The 26,351-nt window shown below is 42.6% G+C and overlaps 1 protein-coding gene across 1 annotated transcript in view; it reads left to right on the forward strand.

The window, feature by feature from the left end:
* The window catches only part of LY75 (lymphocyte antigen 75), a 135,115-nt gene that overhangs the window by 19,811 nt on the left and 88,953 nt on the right, over window positions 1-26,351 (forward strand). Inside the window, exons 5-14 of the mRNA XM_059726274.1 lie at window positions 140-250; window positions 3,532-3,675; window positions 5,375-5,578; window positions 6,478-6,635; window positions 8,032-8,142; window positions 9,470-9,558; window positions 9,950-10,122; window positions 10,266-10,462; window positions 13,817-13,959; window positions 23,926-24,007. Of these exons, the coding sequence (XP_059582257.1) occupies window positions 140-250; window positions 3,532-3,675; window positions 5,375-5,578; window positions 6,478-6,635; window positions 8,032-8,142; window positions 9,470-9,558; window positions 9,950-10,122; window positions 10,266-10,462; window positions 13,817-13,959; window positions 23,926-24,007 (1,412 nt within the window). The remainder of the gene's footprint in view (window positions 1-139; window positions 251-3,531; window positions 3,676-5,374; window positions 5,579-6,477; window positions 6,636-8,031; window positions 8,143-9,469; window positions 9,559-9,949; window positions 10,123-10,265; window positions 10,463-13,816; window positions 13,960-23,925; window positions 24,008-26,351) is intronic.

Consider the following 26,351-nt stretch of genomic DNA (forward strand, 5'->3'; position numbering starts at 1 on the left):
ATTTAGTTTAATAAAACTTGTGCATCCATATCCAGTGGCAAAAAACTTCAGACTTGTTCAGATAGCTTCCTTACTTTAAATCAGCTGTTTTAATGTATAAACATTTTGCATTAACTGCTTTTTCCAAAAATAACTATAGCTAAAGATGGCATTGCAGAGAGATTTTGGATTGGTTTAAACCAGCTGGACATTTTTGGAGGTTGGCAATGGTCAGACCACACACCCTTGAATTTTATTAACTGGAATTCAGGTAATCGTATTATCAATTCTATTAACTAATTATTGCACAAGTTAGAACTTTTATTTTGCATTTTCCTTCAGTTGATTTTTATCACAGCAGATGTTGTTGTTAAAAGTTAAGAAATATCTTTAAATATTTTTCTTTTAAAGGTAAATCTCACCATCTGTACAAGTTTTAAACTATAGAAGAGTAAGGTTAATAAACTGACAATAAAAACAACAGCTTAAAAACATACTCTGAAATTGCCTCGTAGCTTGTACAGCAGCAGGCTCAATTGACAAGTTCCTTTCCCCACTGACAGAATGGAAGAGATTTAATACAGAAATTAAAGCATTCTTAGATGTGATTCTCGAACACTTCAACTGGACAGCATTTGCTGCTATATTTTTTAAGCATATTTTTAGCAGCATGCATCATAAATGCACAATAATACATATATGCAAGGGGGGTGAGGTATATTGCTACATCATCCTGACATGCATTTAAAATCAACTGCAAAATTATAATAGCTTGTTTCTATAGAGGAGGTTAGGAAAGGGGAGAGATTTTAGGAAATGTATATGGATTGATCAAAGTTCCCACTGATACTAATGAGATTTTTGTTTGATTGTGTGCCTTTGGAATTTGCATTTCTGTATTTGTACTCTGATTTCATTTGTTGTGGATATTTATGTATGAAAATCTTTGTCATATAGTTCAGTGTGAATACTGAGGTGAACATTTCCTTTCAAACTGTCTGCCTAAGGAAATGAGTAAGAAGACAGATAAGACATGGTTTCTCTGGGAGTCTATCATTTTTTAACAAGTTTACTAAGTAGAGTTTTTCATAAGACTTGCTGCATTAACCTTTCTTTTTACAAAGTCTAAGTACTTACTCTGCCACCATATATACTTTTTCCACAAGTAGAGGTGCACCAATAGAGATTTTTTGGGTTGATACCGGTGGCCGATTTTTTTTATTTATTTTTTTTTTTTAATGAGGCATATCGGCCAGTACCAATCCAGTTGCCAATATGCAGCCCAGCAGCTTGAAGAGCAGTATCCGACTGGTAAGTCTGTGGTGGAAGGGGTGTGGGGGGTGCAGATTAAGGCCCCCACAGTGAGGGAGGGAGTGGGACGGGGGCAGGATGGAGCACAGGACGGTGTCCTGAGCAGCTTGTACAGGGTGGCGTGGGGGAGACGACTCCTGCTGCTGCACACACCCCTGGAGAGCATGGGAGGCTCATGCTCCCTGGATGCGGTCAGGGTGGGTTGCCATTGTGGGCTGGGGGCAGCACTGGGCTCTTCCTGGCGGGGGAGCTGGGCCGGGCTACACTCAGGATGGGTGGTGGCTGCACTGGGAAGGGGGCTATGGAAGGAGGCTGCGGCCCCCACCAAAATTTGCCGTAGGGGCCCCCCGCAACCCTGCCTCCCAGCGCCGCTGCCCACCCCAAGCACAGCCTGGCCCAGCCCCTGCCGGGAAGAGCCCAGCACTGCCCCAGCCTCAGCCCATAGCAGTAGCCTGCCCTCATGTTGCACGCAGATCATGGGGTACATACTCCTCCATGCCCTTCCAAGGTGTGTGCAGTGATGGGAGCTTTCCCCCCACTCCCCATGCCAGACAGAGCACAGCTCCGTTCTTTGTGCCACCCCAGCTGGACAGCACCTGCCACAGCCCCACTCCCTCCCTCACTGCGGAAGCCTCGATCTGTCTTCCCATGCCCCTTTCCTCTACCCACCCCTTCCACCACAACTAGCTGAATGCTGTTCTTCAAGCTGCTGTGCTACACTACTCACCACCTGCATGCTGCACTGCAGCTGCACATATGTACAGTGTATGTATTGGCCACATCAGCCAAAAAAAGCCGATTGCTGATACTGACAACTTTCATTATGTTGGTGCCGATCTGATATGGGACCAATGTATCAGTGCATCTCTATCCACAAGTATTTGTCTTTGGAACTGTTAAGCAGTAATGTGTAAATACTTAGACAATGTAGCTCAAAACTAAAAACTTTCAGGTAACAGAAGCCTAACCAAAATGTAGATCCAGGATTTACTAAAGGAGGGTGTGGCACACTGCCCCTCAGAGCATGAGGGTGCTGCACTGAGGTGTGGTTGGATTCCCCCAGGTCAATAGGGGACACTGGGGAGCTAAGTAGGGAGCAGGTACAGAAAGGGTGTGGAGACCTGGCCCCCGTTGATACCACTGCTGCTATCCCAGGGAGCAGCTGTCCAGAGCCCCAGACTCAGCTAGGGACAGCAGCTGCAGGGCACAGTTTCCTCCTTCTAATGTTTTCTCCTTGTCTGCCTTTCCTCCCCCACAGGTATCCAGGAGGAGCTGTGGAAAGAGGAACCTGTGCACTGCTGCTCCCTGCAGGACAGGAGCACAGGGCAGGAGTAGGTCAAGAGCAGCTCTGGGGTGCTCTGTGTGACAGGGACAGCAGCAGTAGCACTCAGGTTCTTGCTTCCAGCACCTGATTCTGGCCAGCAGGGGAAGCCTACAGGGAGGGGTGGAGAGGGAGCAGGTGCTGGAAAGAGGAACTTTTATATCATCCACTGCTGTGACTGTCACCCACATAGCTATGGCTGGAGCAAAGCAGGAGTAGCTCTGGGTCTCCCTTGCACCCAGATCAGTTGGGGAAAGTGGCAAACGTGAGGATATATTTGCACTGTTGCATCTCCCCTAGATCTTCCCTTGGCTGAACTCAATAAGTTATATATCTGGATCCACTTCTTGTTGAAGTTGATAGCAAAATTCTCATTACCTTCTAAGTCTGCAGGAATGAGTCTTTCATCAAGAAACTAAATTAAATTACTGTTTGACAGAAGTTTCCAAGTAGCACAGAGTGTTAATCAGGAGTAAAACTGTCTGTAATGTGTTTTTGAAAGAGTCTAAAGAATTGTAACTGTGATTTCCAAATACAGAATTCCACTATCATGAAATCAGGTATTTGTAGCTGAATTGCTATAAAAAATGCACAGGAAAATTATTTTCCTTTCAGGTAATGTTAAACGAATTTGTATTGTAGTTTCAAATGTTATTTAGTTTTAGTATTAATAGAATATTCTGCATGGTCTTGTGGTTAAGGCATAGTACTGGGAGCCAGGATTTCTTGGCTTGTTTAGAAAACTTCCTATGCAAACTAGGGTAAGGGACTGCACAGTGCATTTTGATCCTCAAATGGAAGGACCTGAGAAGCGCAAGGTATTATTATCCTTGTATCAGAAAAACATGACATAAAAGAAGCATTATAATTGTACTGTCTATAAAACTTGCACTCTTACAAGTACTTGTTTCTCTCTCAAGACATGCAAAATTCATCTCCTTTGGGTGGGTCAAGTTGTGTAACGATGGATGCTACCTTTGGTCAGTGGCAAAGTTTCCACTGTGATACTCCACTTCCATACATCTGCAGGAAACCATTCAACAATACAAATTCAGAATTGCCAGGTAATGCATCCCTGCATATCTGTGTTTTCTGGTCAAAGAATTTATATGCTAACATACAACGATGATGTGATCACCTCCAATCGGTGATCATTCCTCATTCTGATCACGTCAGAAATGCTCTCCCAGTGCTGTTTGTGCTGGCCTCCTGTCTTTTGCCACATCAAGTTCAAGCTTTTTGTTTTTAATGAGGAGCATTAACTCCATCTTTTCCTACTCACTCCCTCCTTTTTCTAGTTCCCTTGGCGCTACTGTCCTTTCTGTTGCATATTCCCATTTTCAGCTTCTGCCTTCTTCCATATTTTACCAGTTGCTTATCCCATTCTTCATGCACCCTCACTCCTCCAGATCCTCCTTAAATCCCATTTTTGTCCGAAGTAGCAGGGTCTAGGTACATTGAGCATAGGAACCTGGATCCAAGTCCATTGAACCCAATATAATTTTTTTTTTTTTCAGCAGGATTTGAATTGAGTTCAGAACTGGGAACCTGGAATTCTCTCTTTAATTAAATTCCATTTTCCATCCAAATAAAGCTTAAAACATAAGTAAAACTTAAAGAAAAAAGATAATAGTAAAAGATTGATTTTTTTTTAATTAATTTTAAAAATTAAAAAAGTGAATAACTGCAGGTTAACTTGTATAGTAATAATATTGCAGGTTAACTTTCGGTATAATAATATTGTAATAAATGTGTATGTTGTGTACAGGAAACAGAGGCAACTTGTCAAAGTGAAGGGCATGTTTAATGTAAGTCAACACATTTTAATGATTACCAAGTAATAAGAATCAACCTTTCTTTCACAAAATAACTGGAAAATAGAAAAGACTTTAAAGTGTTTTAAAATCCCTTTGTTTTCAATTAGTCCGTCTAAACCTCATTGAAGATGGAGGTTGTTTACAGGAAGGTTCCTTAGGAGGAACAGATGGTAGCTCTTCAAAGTCAGGCCTGTGACTTCTTCTGTTTTCACAATTGGGGCCTTTGAGTGATACTATAATATACATAAATAATGACTTACAGTAAAAATGAAAGCCTTCCAAATTCAAATAGTTGAGCCTGAGCAAGAGGATACAGTATGCACAGAACAAAACAACTTGCTTTGCTTTCTCACTTCTAAGTTGCGTACTTAAATATACTTGCAAGGAAAATGTGAGTGTTTTTCAGGAAAAAAACACACCTTTTCTTTGCATCACAGCTAAGTTAATGCCCAACTTTTCATTTCCACTGCAAACTAATTATATTTCTTTGCTTCTTCACTAGTACCCCTAAATTTTACTAATCCCCATAGAGTAATCTTCCCTCTTGACAAACTAGACAGTCACAAGCCTTTAAATGTTTTACTATAACTTGATCGTTAGCTTTTATTGTGTTAGAACCTAAACTATGTTTTATAATGTTAGAAAGTCAACATTTCTTAAATGACATCTGCCCATAATTTTTGTAATAGTTTGACAAATATTTGTCAATTTGACAAACTGGTGGTAGTCATTAGTGCCTTTTCTGTATGCTTCCTGTGACATGGGAATGGAGTTGGACTGTACTTCAGAACCAGAAGTTTACAAAGAGCAGGAGGATAACAGTTCCCAACTGAATTAACACCTTCTGATTGCTTTTTCTTGGACGTTTTAATGTTCTGCAACAAAATGTCTTACAAATTTCAATTTATATGGTATTCTGGTAACTCATGTGGCATGTAATCCACAGCCTCTTCAGTCTCAGATGTTTGGAAATACATGGAGACTCGGTGCGATTCAGGCTGGCTCCCACACCATGGGTTTTGCTATATGCTGGTAAATAACCAGGTTTCCTGGAGTGGAGCAGATCAGTTTTGCAAAGCAAAAAACAGTGACCTCATCAGCATACATTCTTTAGCAGAAGTTGAATTGATTGTTACAAAGCTTCAAAATGGTAAGTTTGGATACTTAATACAAAGGACCAGGGTCTAGGGCTGTAGTTTTTTAACATGGAAATTGTAGGAGCCAGTCGGTCAGTGCCCTATCCTATACCACAAATTCATCATGATTCTCATGTTGAGTGTACTGCTGGCTCAATTCCTCCATATTGGCTGTGTTGGAAGAGCAAAATTAATATTTGTCAGACTATAAATTAATGTAGCAGCTGTTTAGATAGAGCTACAAGACCAAATCCTCAGCTTGTATAAGTGCCTAGCTCTATTGATTTCAATGATAATATTGCATTAACTTCCATTGAGTTAGATGAATGCATATCAACTGAGGAACTAGCCCGAAAAGAAGCTCAACCTCTTGTTTTCTTGCTTCCTGTATTGTAGGGTTGCTTGTGCTTGATTTATTTTTAAAGCTTATATTTAATTATGTTTAAAACCAGATGGCAATATATTTTTACCACTTGCTTGTTTTGTCCACAAAACCAGAGTCTGGTTCCAGAGCCAGCCTGTCCCCAGTTGATGCCAATAATCAGCTGACTGTTGGCATGAGTTTGGGCAGCCCCAACCTAGAACACAACACATTCAGTGTCATACAGACCGTGGCTGGCTTTCCATTTATGGTGCCATATATTGGTTGAATGTATAGGATGCTGTAATTAGTTACATAAATGTAGTGTGCATCTGGGAGGGGGGGGTCTTAGAAACAGCATGGTAAAAAATGCACTGTGCTAGTCAAACTTTTATGATTTCATTGCAAGAAAGGGGCATTTGCAAATAATCTGAGAAAGTTGCAGGCTTTTTGTAGCTCTTGGACTCTTTTACACACTGGTTTCATATTTCTTGGGTTAATATTCCTTTGCAACTATTGAAGTTGTATCTTTGTCCCCACTTTAACTTACAGAAACTAAAGAGGAAATGTGGCTGGGTCTCATGAATGAAGATATGCCAGCTTTGTTTAAATGGTCTGATGGATCCAAAGTGGTTTTCACTTACTGGGATCAGAATGAACCAAACATTCCTTTTAACAGCACTCCGAACTGTGTATCATATTCGGGACAGGTAGGAACACAGTATTCTTTCAGTCACAGTGGATGAAGTGTTCTACAGCATACATGTATGGAGGCTGAAAGAGAAAATCAAGACAGCCCAATAATTTTTTTTAATAGAAAAATATAGAGATTGAAAGCATTTTTTTTGTTTAAAAGTGTGATTGCTTTTTTTTCCCAAAACAGCAGACTTCATGAAATTAGACATGAAAACTGGGCACTATGTATGTGTCTTGGGCTGCAAGGATTATAAAGCATTGGCTACAGTTCTCGGATTCTATGACTGCTTTGACTGTTGTTGGATAGCCAGTTGCTATCCATGTTGCTCCTCAGGTTTTGTGGGTTTTTTATTTTTCTGCTCTACCTTCGTAGTGATAGCTCTTACTATATTTTGCATGACAATAATCCAAGCAGGGGGACAGGTAAAGATATGCAAAAGATTCAAGCCGCAGGGATTCTCAGTATTATGAGTAGCTCTGGTCCAATGTCTCAACGATGGGTAGTGAGATCCTTGGGGTGAAAAGCAGTGGAGAGATGTTGTAGGTGGTGGAGGGAGAAGAGAATTTGGTTTGAAATAAGACAGAATGGCTGAACAGGAGGCAAAAGGGAGGAACCACCACAAAGATGGCACTGAAGACTATTGAATAACTGGAGTGAGCCTCCAGCACATTGAAGAAGGCCTCCCTGAAGAAAACTGATTGAGGGAGTTGTGGAATCTTGGGGCAGGATTGGTGAAATGGCCGTGGGCTGTAGGACATGGCTGCAGGTTCTCTCAATTCTTGGAATATCCAGACTTCTTCACACTCATCTTAACCATCGTTTCTGATGGTGAAATCCAAAAGTTTGGTTTTCTCAAACAAGACTTTTACAAATACATTTGAAATAATGACATGGATTGCCCTTGATCTGGCATGTTTGGGAACAGGGAGTCAAGGCACAGAGGAAGGGTCTGATGGAGTAATCCATGCTGTTGAAACATCGCTAATCTAGCAATCAATACACCTGGTGCTTTCAAGGTGGGTCACAAAAGGCCTAAACAATCTCAAAGCAAATGAGAGTCCATGAAATGTAAAGGAAACTGCAGTGAGTGCTATGTCTGGAAGAGCTAGACAAAGATCAGGTGAGGTAGAATGAGGGATACCACAGTACCCTGACATTTAGGGTACTTGGGAATGGGTTTTTGTAGGGCCAGAAGACTCCTACCTTTGTAAAGGAGCAGATCAATTCTGGAATCATGTCCAACAACTTTAATTATTTTGTGTCTACATTATAATGAGGGACAATACATAGTTTTAAAGCAAAGCCTGGACAAAGACTAAATTTTAAAATGTTTTAAAGTTTTTTTTGTTTGTTTGTTTTTGTTTTGTTTTGTTTGTTTTTTAAATTCCTTTGTTCCATCTTTGTGACAGTTGGGCCGGTGGAGAATCAAATCCTGTGAAGAGAAGTTCAAGTACGTGTGCATGAAAAAAGGAGAGATTTTGAATGAAACAAAATCTGATAGACTTTGTTCCCTGAAAGAGGTAATTATTCACAACTAAAAACTTTGTGTCTTTTAATCTTAGGTCTGTTAAACATTTTGCGTAAAATAATCTCTTCACTCTTTTAGTTATGTCTACTTAATTGAATTCTAACTTTAAAAGAATTAATAAAAATATCATAGTCCTTGTTTTACCAGGATGCATCTTTTTTTCTGTTCTTGTTACTACTCTGTTGATCAGAGAAAATATTGTGAAACTAGTAAGTAGGCTGAAATGTAAGCTGTAGTATCTTTAGACTATAAAAAAACAAAAAAACCCAAAATGGTTTTAAAAGATGGGCTCTAATTAATTCCATTTGTTTGGTTTTTGTATTATTTATTCATTGTATTTCACCATTTTCATGCATATGTTTTGCAACACACAGATTGCATTCATGGTGTGCTTGGTAAACAGTACATAGAAATTAAATGGATTAGATTAGAAAGCCATGACCAAAACCTGTTTGTTTTCTGAGTGGCGGGGGGGAGTCCAAAATGTATGTTATAGATTCTTAAAATTTTATTTCTAAAAAGGCCATTTTACTAACTTAGGGATGGTATTATTAGACAGCTAGGGAATTTTAAAAACTTATTCTTAATGTAACATAATGCCTGCAGGAAAAAACATCCTCACCCTCAATCACTGTTCTTTACACAGCCCTAGGGTACTTGGACTCTGTTACTTCAGAGTCTGTCAGTATCATTACCCCATGTTAGCCAGTGCAGTTCCTGTGCTCCACAGCAACATCGGTAAAGAGTCATGGAGTTAAAACCACACCAGACGTGTAAGGAGAAACACCTTATCAAACCGACTAGTAACATAAATGCCTACATTTTTATATTATTTTATATAAATCGTTTGGTTTTTTTTTTTAAAGCAGTGACCCCTTTTTTAACACCAGCTTCTTTGAGAGCCAGTGACAAAGCTCCCATTAACCTTAATGATGTTAGAATTTCATCCTAATACCTACAACTGACAGTACTCTCTCTGCATAATATTGCTTATGTTACGGTGTGCGTTATTCCTGTGGCTACATCTACTTTCCTTGCTTTACTGGTAACAATGGATATTGGGTCTGATCTAGTGGTCTTTACTCAAAATAAGGTTATTAGATGTAGAAATAAGACAGTGGTGTCCTATTCTTTGGTATATTATTTATTCTCTGGTTTAGTGTATGAATTCTATAGCACTCCAAGCTTTTGTCTTGTTAACAGTATCTCATTGCATAGATATGAAATAGTCAGAAATTTTTTTTCTGCAGAGCTGGAAAGTTACTAGCTATAATCTGGTATTTAAAATAGTAAAGGTATTTAATTCTCTAAACTTCTAGGGGTGGGAGAGACATGGAGACTACTGTTATACCATTCGTAACAGTGAAGTATCATTTGGAGCCCAGTGCAATCTTACAGTAATGAATAGGTACAGTATAGCCCTATTTATTTATTTGTATTATAGTAATGCTGGAAAATGCAATGCAGGACAAAAGTCCTCTTCAGTTAGGCACTGTACAGACAAGTGATTTAGGGCAGAGTTCCTTCCCTAAGAGCTAATAAACCAGGTTTACATGGCCTAACAACAGTAAAACAAGTATTACTGTTTTACTTAATATCATTAATAGTCTCAGCTTGCCATCTGCCTAGCTGTTAGCAACTGTTAGTGCTTTGATAGTTCAAGCTGCATACAAATTAAAACCATTATAATATACCTAATCTATCAGAACCAGTTAGGCTTATCTAGGTGAGATTATCCTTAGTTTTCCAACTGATTTGATAATTGAAATATTGATATGACATCATTGTGAATGTTACAGATTTGAGCAAGAATTTATAAACAGTTTGATTGGAAAATATAGTAAAGTTGAAGCAAAATACTTCTGGATTGGCTTACAAGATATCAGTCATTCAGGAAGGTATACCTGGGGCAATGTAGATGGGGAAGAAAATGAAGCTGTGACATATACAAACTGGAATTCATTGCAGCCAGGTAAGGTCTAACAATTAAGAAAAGAAAAATGATATGTTAAAGTACATTTCTTAATCTTGCATGAACAAGCTGTTTGAGAGTCTGTGAACTTTGAAAATCTAGTTATCGGATTTCAAAATGTTCTCTTTTCCCTCAAATCTTAGCATTTTCAGGAGGATGTGTGGCAATGTCAAATGGGAAATCCCTTGGAAAGTGGGAAACCAAGGACTGTAAAACATTTAAAGCTTTTTCTATTTGCAAAAAAAATATTGGGCCACCCAAACAGCCAAAAGTACTGCCTCAGCCAACTGATCAGTGTCCTCCTGGATGGCAAAATGGATCAGGCCTTGCCTGCTATAAGGTAATACATTATCCCTCTTAAATGGCTTTATTGCCATCCCTCTTGCCTACTCTCTCTTACCGTGTGTCTGCGAAAGAGAGATTAGATTAGTAACCTGTGTTTTGGCATTAAGTTGTGATGAACGAGGTACTTCACTTGGAGCCAATCAGAATTCCTGCTGACTTGAATAACCCTCCTCTGGTTGCTTTTAGATACTACACGCTAGAGCAGCAGCTGCACTATCCTTTCAAGGGGGCAACTTGTACTTCTCTGCCCCTGCTAACCTGGCACTGCTCAGGAGACTTAATCTAAATTACAGCGGAAGCGCACTGTGCAGTGGCTCCTTTAATCTTGCTCTTTTTGCCACAAGACCCCTTGCTGCTGATTGGCCAAGGAGCGCTGCCATTTGTTGTTGATTTGATCATGAGGCAAAAACCACAGTTTTTAAATACGTTGCAGTTTTTGTCTCCCATCACTGATTGGCCAAGGGACCCTGGTGGCCCTGCCACTGATCAGCCAGGAGGCAAAAACCATGGCATATTTTTAAACCATGTTTTCTGTCTCCTAGCCTATGAGCAGCAAGTGGCAGGACTGCCAGGGCCCTTCAGTGGAGGGAGGGAGGCAGGTGTAAAAAGAGCATAATTAAAGAAGCCATTGTGCAGAACACTTTCACTGCAATTTAGGTAAGTCCTACTCATCATATGCCATGGAGCAGGAAGTGTATGTACCATGGCATGACTGCCTAGCTTTATACTGAGGCATGAAATGGATTTTCTCAGGGTGCACTGATAGAGATTTTTTTGGCCGATTTATCAATGGCCGATTTTTAACAAGCCGTATTGGCCAATACTAATCTGATTGCTGATATGTGGCCCAGAAGCATGGAGAGCAGCGTCTTGCTGGTAAGTGTGGGCTGAGGGGGAAGAGGGGAGGGGTGGAGTGTGGGGGACCAGACCGAGGCCTCCATGGTGAAGGAGGGAGTGGGGCTGGCGCTAGGCCAGAAGCAGGTGCTGCCCAGGAGGGGTGGGGCACAGGAAGGAGCTGCAGCTTGTCTGGGGGGTGGCTCCCTCCACTGCACACCCCCATGGGGGGCATGTGCCCCCAAGATCTGTGCACAGGGCGAGGGAGGGCTGCTGCTGCAGGCTGGGGGTGGCACCGGGCTATTTCTGGTGGTGGGACTGAGCCAGGGCTGTGCTCAGGGGTGGGGGGGTGGTAGTGATGGTGCTGGACACGGGGCTATGGGAAATTTTGGGGTGGCTGTAGCCCCCCTCCCAGCATTGCTGCCACCTGCCCTGAGCACAGACCCGGCCCAGCTGCCCGCAGCAGCAGCCCACCCTCTCCCTGCTCGCGGTTCTGGGAGGCACATGCCCCCCCATGTCCTCCCAGGGTACGTGCAGCAGCAGGAGCCACCCCCAACCCCGTGCCCCCTGGACAAGCCACACCTCCTTCCCATGTCTCACCCTGCCCGGCTGAGCAGCACCTACCTCAACCCAACTCCCTCCCTCAGTGCAGGGGCCTTGGTCTGCTCCTTCCCCACAACAGACTTACCAGCTGGTTGATGCTCACCATATTGCTGGTCTGTGCTCCTGGCTTCCTGTGTGCTGCATGCATGCACAAGACATTTATCAGCTACACTATTGGCCACATCAGGCAAAAAAAGGCTGATTGCCGACTAATGTCAATTTTCCTTTTATTGGTGCCGATTTTTCCCCACCTAACATTTTCTTTATATTCTCTCAGGGAAAACTTGATTTCTGCCCCCAGTCTGAATGGGAGGGGAATAAGGAGTTAAACCTACTAAATAATATAAGCACATTTTTGAAAACGTATTTGCTATTGTAAGGTAGCTAGAAAAAGGCTGACTTACAGAGTCAAAGTGTTTGCTAGAATGCCTTTGTTGACTTTGGATATATAAGATGTTAATACTTTTTTTTGTATTTAAAAAATTCCTGAAAAACATCTTGGAATCAAATTAAGTAAGAAGCAGAATGGTTAATTAAATTAGAGCTGCTCTTTCTGGATTCACTGTTTAGGATGAAGTTCCTACTTGAGACACAAAAAAATTAGAGGGTAACACACTTTAATGCTCACATAGGCTGAACTTTTATGCATTATCCAGCTTATGAGTACTAATGGAGACCTGCTAGAATGACCAGAGTTGGGGGAGAAGGGTCTGGTCTGAAGAAGATAATGCAGGGATGGGCAACATATGGCCTGTGGGCCAGATCCAGCCTGCTAACTGATTGGATCCAACCCACAGGCACCTGCCAAGTAAATGGATGTGGCCCATGGGTTCTCAGCAGCTCTGGCTCCAACATTCACATGGTGCCAAGCAGCCAGGGTTACTTCCAGTGTGCTGTGTGTATGCACTCTCTCTCTCAGCTGAGACTGCCACAAGTATGGAAGCAGAAGCAAGAAACCTACCTGCAGCTGTAGCATGTCCCCTGCACCTGGAACCCCAACCCCGAAGTTGCCATCCATGTTCGGGGCAGCTGTGAGTGCAGTCAGCAGCTGCTGGATCCGGATTTGGAGGGCGAGGTGCCCACCAGCCCAAATAATTGCCCACACCTTGGGTTCAGTTGGAGAGATCTGGCTGAAGTATGGCCCTGGCCAGCAGAGCCTGCCTGGAGTGTGGATGATGATCCTGGCTGGCATCAGCTGGTGATAGTTGAGAAGGGAAAGGAGAGAAATGGTCTGTCTGAAGGGGTTAGCTGAAATGGAGGAGCAGGGGCTAGATGAAGAGTAACTAGCCATTGGGAGAATGAGGTCCAGCTGAGGGAGGTGGTTGATTGATAAGGGAGGTAGAGTTTTACCTGAGGAGTATCTGGAAGTTGGGAACTAGCTGGAGTAGTGGAGAGGAGGGAAAGTTGGCTTGTGTAGTTAGTGATAGACCAGTCTTGGTCTGTTCAGGTCAAGTGGGCAGCACTGTAGTAAGCTTCTACCTGTGATTATAAGGAGACAGCAGCAGAGGGTGCTAGAGACCTGCATCTGCTTTCAGCACCTCTGGGCTTGGTTTTGGAGCAGATGTTATTTTGATTTTCTAAAAATCTTAAGGGTTCTTCACATTGATATGTAGAACATTCCTGGAATATGTGAAGTTGACTAGATATAGTTTTCAGATATTACTGCAGTACATGTAAACAGATAGAGAAATGCCATCAAATTGAATGGAAAGCCTCACTTCCCTTGACTGTCAAATGTGAGCCAAAATTCAGAGAGTTCAACTATTCCTGCAATTAAAGCTGAAAGTATATATACAGTCCAAAAGGAAGGTTTCCCTTAAGAGAAATAGTTTATCTCACACAACAATGATTTAAAAATGCTGCAGTTTTCTCATGCAAGTGAATTTAATAGTAATTTGGTTTCTTTGTAAAGTTCTTTCATAGAGAGAGAGTGCTGAGAACCAGGACATGGGAAGAGGCAGAGAGATTCTGTGAAGCACTAGGAGGGCATCTCCCTAGTTTTAGTCACCATGAAGAAATGAAGGAACTCCATTCTATGCTAAGAGACATAATCAGGTAACTATCTGGAAATCCCATTATTTGATTTCCATTGCACATTAGTGTAAATCCAGAGCGCTGCTGGTGAGTTTACATAGGCTTTGATCCCATATGTTGAAGTCTAAAATGCAATGCATCTTGGCCCAGATCTTTCCTACATCCAAGAGGTAGAAGTAACACTTACAGGGATTTTGGTTTACAACTCAGTAAACATGATCCTCTTCCACTATATTAAAGTGTTAAAACATCTAGATTTATGGTTCTCCCCTTTTTTACCTGGAAAGATCCTTAAGTAACTAGACTTGGGTTATGTGAAGATGTTCAGTTTTTCCTTGGAGTTTTGCTTTTCTCCTAGGAGAAACCACAAGTGTATAGATGTTCATGTGTTTTTCTTTCAGAGCAAAAATGTCTGCTCTGGGAGAAAAACAAATCTGAAATGGCTGAAGTGAAATGGCTCTCAGGAGACCTGGACATCTGTACAGGGACACATCTGAGAGAAGCTGCAGAGCCATTCTCTGGAATGGCAGCAAGCTTTGCTCCCTGCCTTGCTTCCCCCACCCTCTTGGGTCCAGGGAGACTGTGTCAATCCCAGCCAAGCAGGGAGCAGAACACCCCCCCTGAATACCCAGTGTCAAAGCACTCGGGGGGAGGGGGGAGGATGTTCTGCTCCTGGATTTTTCAACCGGAGCCAACCCTACCTGCTGTGACCCGAAGAGCCTGGGGTTCGCTGAGGTCAGAGTGAAACTGAGTGACCTGCTCACCCCAACCTGGACCCAGCTGATCCCTGCCCAGACTACAGCACTTGCTGCTGAGAAGGACAGCTTCCTACCTTTCTGCAACTGGGCTGGACATAGCATGGGCAATTAGGGGCTAGAGGACCCGGGCATGGGGCAGACACTTCCCTTCCCCACCCCCCTCCACCCTCCAGACTGCAGTACTTGAAGCTCTGGGACCCCCTAGCAGGCTAGTTTTAGGACTGGTGGCTGTTTGCTGCCTAGCTCCAGTGTGTGTACAGGGCTCTCCAGGTAAGTTCTACTGGGAGAAAAAACCTGAGAGAATTCTCCCAGATCATTTGAATGCATGTACACAGCCTTAGGCAATATACAGGTGTTGGTTCTACTGGGAGAGTTACCCCTTTTCCAATAGAAAGTAGGAGCATGCAAGAATTAATTCAGTTTCTTCTGGAGGAAAGATGCTCCCTCCAGGAGAAAGATCTTCCAGGTTGGCACCTAAGAGAGAAATTGAACACTTGTATGCTGCTTGTTGCTTGACTCCTCTATGTTCTGGTAAGTTCCCATTCTGGAGAATGCACAAGGGGCTTTGCCCTGCTTCTAATATCCTTCCATTCCAGTCTACATGAGGAGAATGGAGTAGCTGGGAAATATTCCCTATTCCTTCCCCAGACCAGGATGTCCCCAGTTTGGAGAAGCACAGGGAGCCAGACTTTGCTGCTCCACTACCCATGGGAATGGGAGAATTGGAACAGCCACTGCTCCCTATGCCTTCCCCAGGCTCTTGCCCTGGGTTGGGGAAGGCATGAGGAGCAGGGAGAGAAGGGGTAGTTTCAGGCAAACCACCTGTACTACATGCTGTCCCAGAAACATTTCTGAGAAATTTCCACCACTAGACATGATCAGCTATTTGTACTCATAGCCTACTCTGCATGCTTGTTGACAATTCAGAACAGCCATTTAGAAGTTTACCTCTGGATAAGCTTAGCTGTTAATCGGTTACATCTGGGAAGCACACAATATCCTTAGGCATTCTCACCTCCTCAGATGGAGAATAATATGCAAAAAGACAGCTTGATGCTGAAATCGTGGGCAGAGAAGGAGGTTCATGAAAGTTTGTGCTCTAGATGTATCTTATTTAGTTAATCTATAAGGTGCATATCTACCCTGCCTTCAGAAGGAGGAGGACTTGCCCAGTAGGTTAATGGTCAGGGTACTTGCTGTGGACATCAGAGACCAGGGTTTTAGGACCCAATTAACTTGAGCACTTCACAGGAACATGCTCTAAATATTGGGCATTAAGCTAGACAGGTTGGAGGGTATCGTCCATTCCTCCTGATGAATCTGGCCCTCTAGCAGAAAGGAATACAAGAGCCATGAGCCAGAATGAGAACAAGCCAGAGGAAATCTGCCTTTATAGTTGGAGAGGGACATTCCCTTGCCAGTGAGAGAAATCTTTATTTATGTATTTTTATTAAATAGTCATTGAATAAAATACATAAACACTGGGGCAGGACTGAAGCAGACACTTGTTGTGCTAGTGGTGGCAAAACCTTACTAGGAAGAACAGGATCTGCACCTGTGTGTGTAACTGACAAATGATTAACTCTTAATAGCTTCTTATTTGGTAGATGACATCTTCACTAATCAAAGTCCATTCAAGAATGAAACTGAAATGAAGCAGTGGCAGAATTAGCTTGAGAAAAGTGGGTATGGCTTCTGTTGACTTCAGTCTTATGTCAGTTTGGTTCTATTTAACAAGCTGCCAACCCTTTTCCAAATAAGTCAGATCTATGAAGAGCTGATGACATGTTTTGGACTGTCCTTGATCACTTTTGGAATTCATTCTAGACATATCCCTAAGGTGTATATCAATAGGTAGTCAAGAAAAAGACAACACTGCATTTTGAAAAACATTCAGTGAAGTAGAAAATGCTTTATAACATTCACAATAAATGGCTTTTGAGATTGATTAAATCTCACACAAAGAAGAGGCAGTCAGTCTCAGCAGCCATTTATTTTTAATTGCAAAGAAGTAGTGATTTCACTTAAACCAATTTTACAAAATTCTACTTACTTACTTAAATAGGATAAGTGATTTTAAATAAAGCAGTAACGTTTTTCAGTCGTCATCTTTGTTGTGGTAGTGGTAGCAAAAAGGGGGGGGGTTTGTTTGTTTTTTTTTTTAAATATAATCCTGGCTGCATTGTAATCAATGGCAAAACTCTCATTGATTTCAAAAGGATTAGATTTAATGCCTGTTAATTTCACCATTTGTGTTCCTTTAAATGTTTCATGACTGTGTCAAAAGGCTACCTTAATTGCTGTCTTATCCAAAATATTTGCATGTTAGCAGTGTGTAGCAAGGAGACATCCAACATTTAATTGGCAGTCAAGTTCAGGGGTTTGCCCAAATGCTTCACTGAACACCTCACAGATTGCTGAGTCAATTAGGAGAGCTATGTCATGGCAATCAATCTGCTGGACATGACATGAGTGTCAGAGGAACACAGTTTGAGCAATGGTTTTTCAGCATCATAGAAATGTAGAGACAAAGCAAAGACACTTGGTTTCAGTTTCCTACTTAAAATGACTTTAAATCTACGTTGTTTTTATAAAATGTTTGCTTCCTTCTGCTGAATTTTGGCATAGCAGAGTGACAGTTGTTCCATGTTCTTGACTGCTGCATTCTGGTTGACTTGAAAAAACTTACTGTAGGAATAGTGTTTTATTAAAATGTTAAAGTAAGCTGCATTTTTTTACACACAAGATGCTTTCTGCCTAAATTAGGTTCTGGGGGTTTTTTTGGTTATTTTTTTTGTTGTTGTTTTTTTTTTTGTGGGGGTGGGTGGTTAAATGTAATCAGTGAATAATATGCCATCCAGCAATCTGGCTGGCACACATTCCACTTGGCATAACTGCGATAACACTATACAGACATTAGATGAGTGTGTTGGTCTCTCTGGTATAAAAAAATGAAATGCTACATAATTTATGAATCTTGGATTTTTGTCAAAGAAGCTGTCACTGAGAAGCAGTGCTATATCATGGTTATGATGTCAGATCCATAATAAGGTTTTCGATTGACAGCTTAGCTGTTCAAAACCCTTGCCAGTTTAAACTTGATGCTGCCAACCAGCTGCACCAAACTTTACGTTTTCCTTCACAAACTACATTGAGATTTGTTTAAAAGCTCCCAATATACAGTCTCTTGTCAGCAATTTTCAAAGTTAGTAGCTCATGACTGGCAGTACTGAGAATTCCATTTGTTTTGTTTAGAAATCTACAAACAATGAAAACCATCTAGCCAATGTTTATACTAATAAAAGAAAACAGGACATCAACATGCTTTATAAATAGACTGTATGTTCCATAAAAAGGTGCTTGTGACTTCTTTGCTACTGTAGCTTACCCATGTCCCTGAAATGTAGTGTAGCACACATGTTCATTGTATGTAGATGCTGTGTCTTTTTTTTATTTTTATACTACTGCAGATTTTGTTTTTCTATTCTTGATCCACTATGAAATGTAATTAAAATTTTTTCTCTTTTAATTTCCCTGTTTTTAGTATAGTCCTTAATACTGCTTTACAGATTTGATATTTCTTCACTAGCTATCCAGGATTAATTATAGTTAATAGCCATATTTATTTTGTTAGGAGTCCAAAGGTGAAGATTTACTATTTGCAAAGACTGCATTAATGCATGATGCTAATTATTGCTACTCTAATGTTCTAGAACTCTTAAATTTAGCCTGGCACAGTGACAACTTAATAAATGCTTGAGTAGAATTTATTAGTGTTTGGACTTATGTAGTCAATAATAATAGCTGTATGCACTCAACTTTAACACAAGACAAAGAGAATATTGATCAAGAACTCTATTATTTCTTTTGTAGAGGTGTTAAATCTTTAATAGTGCTTCCAAAGACTAGCAGCCTTTTATTATTCTTTAAATATATTTATATGGAGCTATTAATTGGTGCTTTACATCTTAAAATTATGCAGGGCTGGTGATTATATAAACAAACATTTCAGCAATCGGGAGATATGCAGCTTAGCTGTAAACAAAAACTCATTATAAAAAAGTACAAAATAATTTTTCAGCAAAAACGAACTTGGCTAATAGAGAAAGAACATTCTAGCAGAAATGACTAATCTGTGAAATATTTTGTTGGGTTGTATTCAATCACAGTCTGTCCTAACATGATGATGATAAAGTGGTTTTAATTTAGGAAGAAACATGCCTCACTGTTTTTCCCTTATCCCTCCCTCCTTTGACTCATTGAGATGTAAGCATTTGATAAAGGTAGTTTGGTCTTCTGTTTGGCACAGGACAGAGAGAGAAGGCTAGTCTGCCTGCTTATACACTCAGATTTTACCTTGAAGGGAAAGAGGCAGCACACGTGCTCTGATTTAAGTTAGTTAGGTGTCATGAAATAAGTTAGCTTCTTTACTTGGCTAGGGATGCAGCGACCAACTTGAAGCAGAGGTGTAGTTGATCAAATTCTAAAGGAGTCAAAGTATTTAGTGTGCATGTTCTCTAGATATATAGCTAGTATAAAACAGATCTAGAGAATGGCAGCTTGAATTAAGTTAAGTCTCACTGAAAAATATTATACCTTACTAGAAAGGAAATAACTGGCCATTCTCAGTTGTTTTCAACAGTTCTGAAAACGTTTCTTCAAAGAACCTTAAAAATATTCTCAGGTTATATGACAGAACAAGGCAATGTTACCAGAATATATGTTTAGAAACAGTTCCTAAGACTAAGTAGTCTTATCTGATTCCCACATACTCAGAATTAATATGTGAAAAACTTAGTCCTGTATGAATTAGTCAAAGAATACAAGATGACCTTGTTCACCCAGTCTTGATTGGTTTTAGCTAACATATTTTAATTATCTCTTAGTTTTACATGGCAATCACCTATCTAACAAAATGCAGGAAATCACCAGAACAATATTTATATATTTAGGCTACCTTTGTACATATGTCCTCAAAGGGTTAATGTTCTGGCTGCATAGTGAGTAAAGGAGCCAACCTGTGTAGACTTCGGCATGAAGAGAAAGGAAGTTTACTGTGAATGATATTCTTCCAACAGACTGCTACTGCTGTCTCCTGTGTAGAATGGGTGCATCTCAGGGCATGGTCCAGGGAAGGAGTCAACCCTTTCAGGCACCAATGTTTGCAGCAAAAAATCATAATAAGCTGCATGGCTGACAGTAATGCCACTAATTACATTTTTATTGCTTCAGGAGGCCTCAGAAAAGGAAAGGCTAAAATCTGAGAGGCAGGTGTGTGTATTTCCATAGAGCTCAAGATGCCTTATAAGGAACTGTGGCATTAATCCAGGGGCAGGCAATTATTTTGACTGGAGGGCTGCTTAACAAGTTTTGGTGTGCTGTTGAGGGCTGCAAGGGTAGCCCTGCCCCTCAACAGGTGCCCCACCCTCTAGCTGCCATCTTGGGACCAGAAGTCCTGCCCCTAATCCCTGACCTTTTGCCACTGAAAGTCCCTCCCCTACCCCAGAAGTACTCCTTTTGTGAGGAGGAGTTACTGTGTTCCAACCCACAAAAAAACTAAATTGTATACTAAAAATTACACAGCTACAATAACATTTTATTTAAAAAAAAAATTGTCCTGATTTGTGTGTTTTGATGTGTATGTAGAGGTGATTGCATAAAAGCTTGAAGTGAAATCTTACTCTTGTACATTGTGGGGAGGAGGGTATGGGTGGGTGGGTGGGTATGAGGTTTTTGGGGGGGGGGGTGTTGGTGTGTGGGTATGGGTTTTGTGGGGGACTGTGGGTGCTTGTCTGTGTGTGTGTCCATGTGTATGGATGTGGGGTGTGAGGGAAGGCACCACATGGTTCCTGGCTGCAAGGTTGGGCTCGTGGGACTCTGGCTCTGTGCCTTCTTGTGCAGCTCCTGGCTAGAGTGCCAGGAACCCTGTGAGCTGGCCCAGCCTGATGGTGTGGGATTCCACATGGCTCCTGGCACTAGCACACCATTGGGCCAGGCTGGTTCTGTGCAGGTCCCGGTGTTACAGCGGGGAATCGTGTACCACAGGGCTGGTCTGCCTGGGTTCTTCATGACTCATGGGTCCCAGGATGGGACAGGTTGGCTCAGTGCCATGTTGCCAGGAACTGTGTGGTGTCAGGAGGCTCTCAACCAGCTCTGCCATATGGCACAGTTCCGTGCTGCAGTGCCAGGACCCGTACAGAGCCAGCCTGGCCCTTCCCATCTTGGCCTGATGGCATGGGAACTGAGTACCACTGGGTCTGGCCGACCAGCTCTGAGACGCACTGCACAGGTCTCTGCATTGTAGCTGGGAACCTTATGGTGCAGCACAGAATCAGCTGGCATCTCTCACCAGTGTGCAGTACCCAGCTGCAAAGCTGGGACTGTGGACCACAGCAGGAGCCAGCCCAGCCCCCATGGTTCCCAGCTGGCTCCTATTGCCCTGGCCCTGGGACCCCACACTCCTGCCTGCTGCCACTAACACCCCACCCCACCGCCACCACTGCCTTTCCCCTGCTGCTTCCCTTCCCCTGCCCACTGCTTTGGCAGAACATGGCTCCCGTCTACAGGGCCGGGATTTCATGGTGCAGCAGGATCCAGCTGGGAGCTGTGTGGTGCCAGCTGGGCTGGGCTGGCTCCTGGGCTGGTGATCCTCAAACTCCCCTCCCCCCCAAGTCCTATACTTACATGAGTTTCCCTCTCAGGCAAAGAAAGGCAGGGAACAGCCCCAGGGTCAGCAGGCCAGAAGCCTTTGCTAGGCAGAAGCTTTTGGTTGGGGACTAAGAGTGGGGCAGGGCTGGGCAGGTCTTGCTGCTGCTACTGCTGCTGCCTGCCACTGGCTCCTCGTGCATCCTGCTGCTGCTGGTGCCTTGTCACTTTTGACAGGCAGCCACAGGAAAATAATAATAAATTTTCTAGGTTTTTTTTAGGGGCCCTGCTGGCCAGATAGAATGGCCTGGTGGGCTGGATCTGGCCCATGGACTGTGTTTTGCCCACCCCTGTCTTAATCCCTGGCTTATTGGCTCTCACTTTTACATGCAGGGTCTTTTACCACCCCCTAAACTGTAGAGTTCAGCAGCTGAAATTAGATTTTAGAAACTGATCATAATCTGATCTAAATAGCACAGTTTTGGAGCTGGCTCACATATGCCATAACTATTTTGTTCTGTATTCCCATCCCTTAATTGCTAGATTGTTAAAGGTCTTAAATATGATTTCACTTATGCTCTGAATACTGTATAGGATCTTTCTTCTGTCTACATATGAGAGACAGAAATTCCCTTTTCTATTCCAGCAATCAGAACTTTAGAAAAGAGTAAGTCCCATTCCTGTTGCATATTATCCATGGTTCATACAGCATTGTGCTACTGTGCAGATGGGGGAGAAAAATTTATACATCATATTAAGCAACATTTACCAAACGCTAGTTCTGTATGAGTCCTCATCATCCACGTGCAAAGTCTTCAGCACCAGAACATCAGATTTAGAATCCTTCAGGCTGCCATGTCTGAGTCCTTGATCAAGCAGAGACTGAATCCATTTTAGGTTCCTTCTGTGCTACAGTAGTATATGATCTAATCTTGTTACTCTAACCACCATAAAGAGCTGTACTATCCAGTTTATAGCCCTGGAACACTGGTGCACTCTACCACACAGGTCTTAAAAATGTGCAACCAGAGAATGTCACTATTGTATCAGTAGATTCCGTGATACAATAGCAGCTGCAGCGGGGATGGAGTACTAATGCACATCTGTATTTCAGGGTTTCTGTACCAGAGAATGCCTTGTAAATGTATGTCACAATCAGGGTTGGATCCAGGGGTATGGCAGTTCAGTTGCATCTCCTTTTTCTGCTGCCATTTGTTACTACTGTCCCCTGCAGAGCCCAGTAACCTGCACAGCTGCTTCCTGTAGCTGGAGTCCCAGGGCCATTGGGGGAGACAGGAAGGGGGTCCCACTGCTGTCCCCACCTGACCAGAGTATGCAGGGACCCCCAGAGCCACTCCTTGCTCTTGCTATGGGTTGTGTGGAGTGGCTCTGAGGGGTGCCAGGTATGGTTGGTGCTGGCTGCAGTGTACAGGTGCCTCTTCAAAGTGCTATCAAGAACAGTGGATCAGTTGTTGAATGAGATTCGTTTGTGTCTGAGCTGCCTTAAAGGACGAGTGGAAATATGCATTGACATAGATGCCAAGTCAGACAAAGTCATAATATAAATAATATAAAGTCAGGGTAATATAAATCGGGAATTAAATTGAGGAAACTCTAAATCTGGAATCTTTTTCAAAAAATAAAAGCAAACCAAAAAGTTGAAAGATTTTAGAAATTGCTCTGTTCCCTCAAGTAATTACTACGAAGTCTTCTGAAATACGTTTTTCAAGGGTTTTCATTAGTAGGTTTGTTCCTCTATGGTGATAGATTGCTTAAACTTTTCTAAGCTCTGGGTTATGGCAGAGAGTGTTTGATTAACTGTGCAGAGATGGACAATTGTAGAAAAATAAAATCCTCAGGGCAAATTGCCGGAAGCAATTTAGTTGTTAGAAGAATGTAAATGTTGGGTTTAGAAGGTTTCCTGTAGAGAGATACAGAGTATTTTAGACTCTTTGGTGCTTCCACTTGTATTTTTAATTTAATATCATTATAGCAGAGCAAAAAACAAGGACCTTGATAAATTCTGATATTGGAAGTTCATTGTTAGAGATGGGCAAAATATTTGCCAAGAGATCATTATATTTTTTCCTGCTAACCAAAATCCTAGTTCAAAAAAGGTTTAAATGCCCTTGTTTGAGTCCTACATGCTTAAAAGGCATTGGGTCTGAACTGAGCCTGGGCTACTCTGCAGCTAAGAATGCCAGAGTCAGAGGGTCAGAAACAAAGAAAGCAGGAAGAAGCTTGATTCTCTAGCCTTATAGTTGGGCCCTTGAGGAGGGGAGAGATGTGAATTCTGCCCCCTTCTTCCTTGGTTCTTTCCAGGGTGGGTTGTTTGTTTGTTTTTTTTAATCCAAAGACTTTTTCTTGTGAAACACAAACATTCCTGGGTTCAAGAACTCCTTTCTTCTGGGACAAGTGTCCTCCCTGGTGGTCCACTGTCACACTTTTGTTTTCCTTTGGGGCCCATGATTCTTGCATTCTTAGCAGCAGTTAGAAGAAAGATTTTATAAATTATTCAGATTGCTCTTAACTAAAATTAATGAAATCTTGTGCTAAGATTTGTTGTCGTTGTTTTTATTTACAGCAATGATCGATGGGTATGGGTTGGACTGAACAAGAGGGATCCAGATTCTCTAGGAACTTGGCAGTGGAGTGATGATAACTCTGTAAGTTAAATTTAGCTCCATCCAGAAAACATTCCATACCCCTATTGGATTCAACTTGGATTCAGTTGAAAATTAAACCATCAGGCAAATAATTTTTATCTTCTTCTTTGAACAGAAGAAGAATCTAGAAAAAGGGGTGTAGGTTGTAGCCATGTTGGTCTAAGGACATAGGCAGGCAAAGAATTTTTTTTAACCCAAAGAATCTAGAAAATGCTTGTATGTAAAATTTTGTACCTGGGCAAAGAAAGAACTGGAGTCCAATCAGAATTTCTCAATTTAAAATAATCTTAAATAAAATTAGTTTAGTTTAGTCTCTACTCCTATCCTATATTTTGATTTTAAAATATTTTTAAATTTGGTGAGGATCTAAATTCTGCTGGATAGAGGAAGGTGTATGTGACAGTCCCCCCCACCTTCCAGGGGACAGCTGGGGCACCTCCTAGGGGCCACTCTGACCCTGTCTTCCCTATGCTAGGCTCTTGGGCTCCACCCTTTGCTCACCTGCCATACCTTAATGTTTAATATAAACATGGGAGGCTGCCACCAGAGTCCAAAGTAAGACCTGGGTGCCTAATTTAGCCCTGTTCATCCACTGTGTGGCTGAGTTCTGACCCTAGTTCCTGCCTGTGTAAGGCATTACTCTTCTTCAATTTTCTCTCAGCTCTGGGTTCACTAGTTCTGCCTTGCTATCCCTCTTGCCTCTGGACCTACCAGCCCTGCCTCAGTGTCTTGGGCCCTAGACCCCTCATGCCTTGCAGGCACTAATGATACCCTGCTGGCACTAATGAACCTGTTGGCCCAAATGATGGTTTCAGCCCACCTTCATTCACCCTTGGTCAGTCTCTTACCCTTGCTGGCTGCTACCCTCAGTCTTCAGCCCTCTGCCCCCCCCTGGCCCTTGCAGGATTTAAAGCACTGATGCATTGGTGTACCTCTAACTCAGTCCAATATCGGATCAGCACTGATTTATAAAGAAAATTGACTATATCGGAAATTGGCCTGGTGTGACTGATAATTTTGCTGATACATGCCCCATGCATGTGCGCAGCTGGTAAACCTGCAGTGGTGAAAAGGGAAGGGGAAGGAAGGGGCATGGGGGCGTAGCTCAAAGCCCCCTGCAGTGAGAGGACTACGGCTTCCTCACTGCATAGCCCCCCCTCCCAGTGCTGCCACCGCCTGCTATGAGCGCAGCACTGCAGCCTGCCTGGCCTGGCCAGCACAAATCCAGGGCCACACACCTTCTTCCCCGCCCCCGCCCCCCCCCCCCCCCCGGTGCCTTCCTGGATGAGCAGCAGTGGGAGCCGTCTCCTCCTGCCCCCACCGCGCCTCCTGGACAAGCTGCAGCTCTGTCCCACACCCACCCCGTCCTGGCTGGACAACGCCTACCCCAACCCCACTCCCTCCCTCACCACGGGGGGTGTTGATCTGCCCCCCCCCCCCAGTGCCCCTTTCACCACAACAGACTTACCAGCTGCACACAGCTGTATCAGAAATCGGATCGGTATAAGCCAATATGCCTCCTTAAAAATCGGCTATTGGTATTGGCCCCCAAAATCTGTCAATGCACCCCTACACTGAGTGCCTTCCACCAACCCTTGTAGCCACACCTAAATCTCCAGTTAAAACCATGGATTAAAACACTTAAACAAAAATCACTAGCCCATCCGCATATACTCACTACAGAGACAATCTTCCTCTTTCCCTGCCAGCTACCTGGGGTACCTAATCTTTCTGTGGATCTCATTATCTCAGCCTGGTCTCACAAGGGCTCATCTTACTGCAGTTCTTAGGACTAGAATGACTCTCTCACCTACAGTCCAACCCTATACATTTCCAAACTACACCCCCTTCTGGTCACTTGACCCCTGCTTCACAATGCCAGACATGAGTTTCTCATTAAGCGATCTATAGGTTTCTGTCAGCAGCCTGCTTCTCAGTTAGCAAGCTCTCAACTCTATAGCCAACTTCTCCTAATCAGGCAGCCTGTTCAGCTCTGCTGCAGTCCCTCTTTAACATACTGTCTGGAGCCCAGCCCCTGTAGGCTATTCCCTTTTCCATCTTGTTCCGAGTAGGTCTTTTTCCCCAATGGCTTCCTATTTCTCCCTGCTGGCCCCAGTACTCTGTCTCTTTCCTCTCTCAAAATAACAGAGGGTAGGGGCCTCCTGTTACAATGTATATGTAACTACAGATACAATTTATAAGTACACTACATATTCTCAGTCTAAGCATCTTGGTGTGTTCACACCTCTCCAGTAACTATCTTAGAGTGGTGTATATCTATAAAGTTAAGTTCACTCGTATATCTTTGCAAGGTTGCTCCATAAGTTTTCTCAGCATCTTTCTA

Source organism: Alligator mississippiensis, chromosome 4 (assembly GCF_030867095.1).
Source record: "Alligator mississippiensis isolate rAllMis1 chromosome 4, rAllMis1, whole genome shotgun sequence".
Taxonomy (NCBI): domain Eukaryota; kingdom Metazoa; phylum Chordata; order Crocodylia; family Alligatoridae; genus Alligator; species Alligator mississippiensis.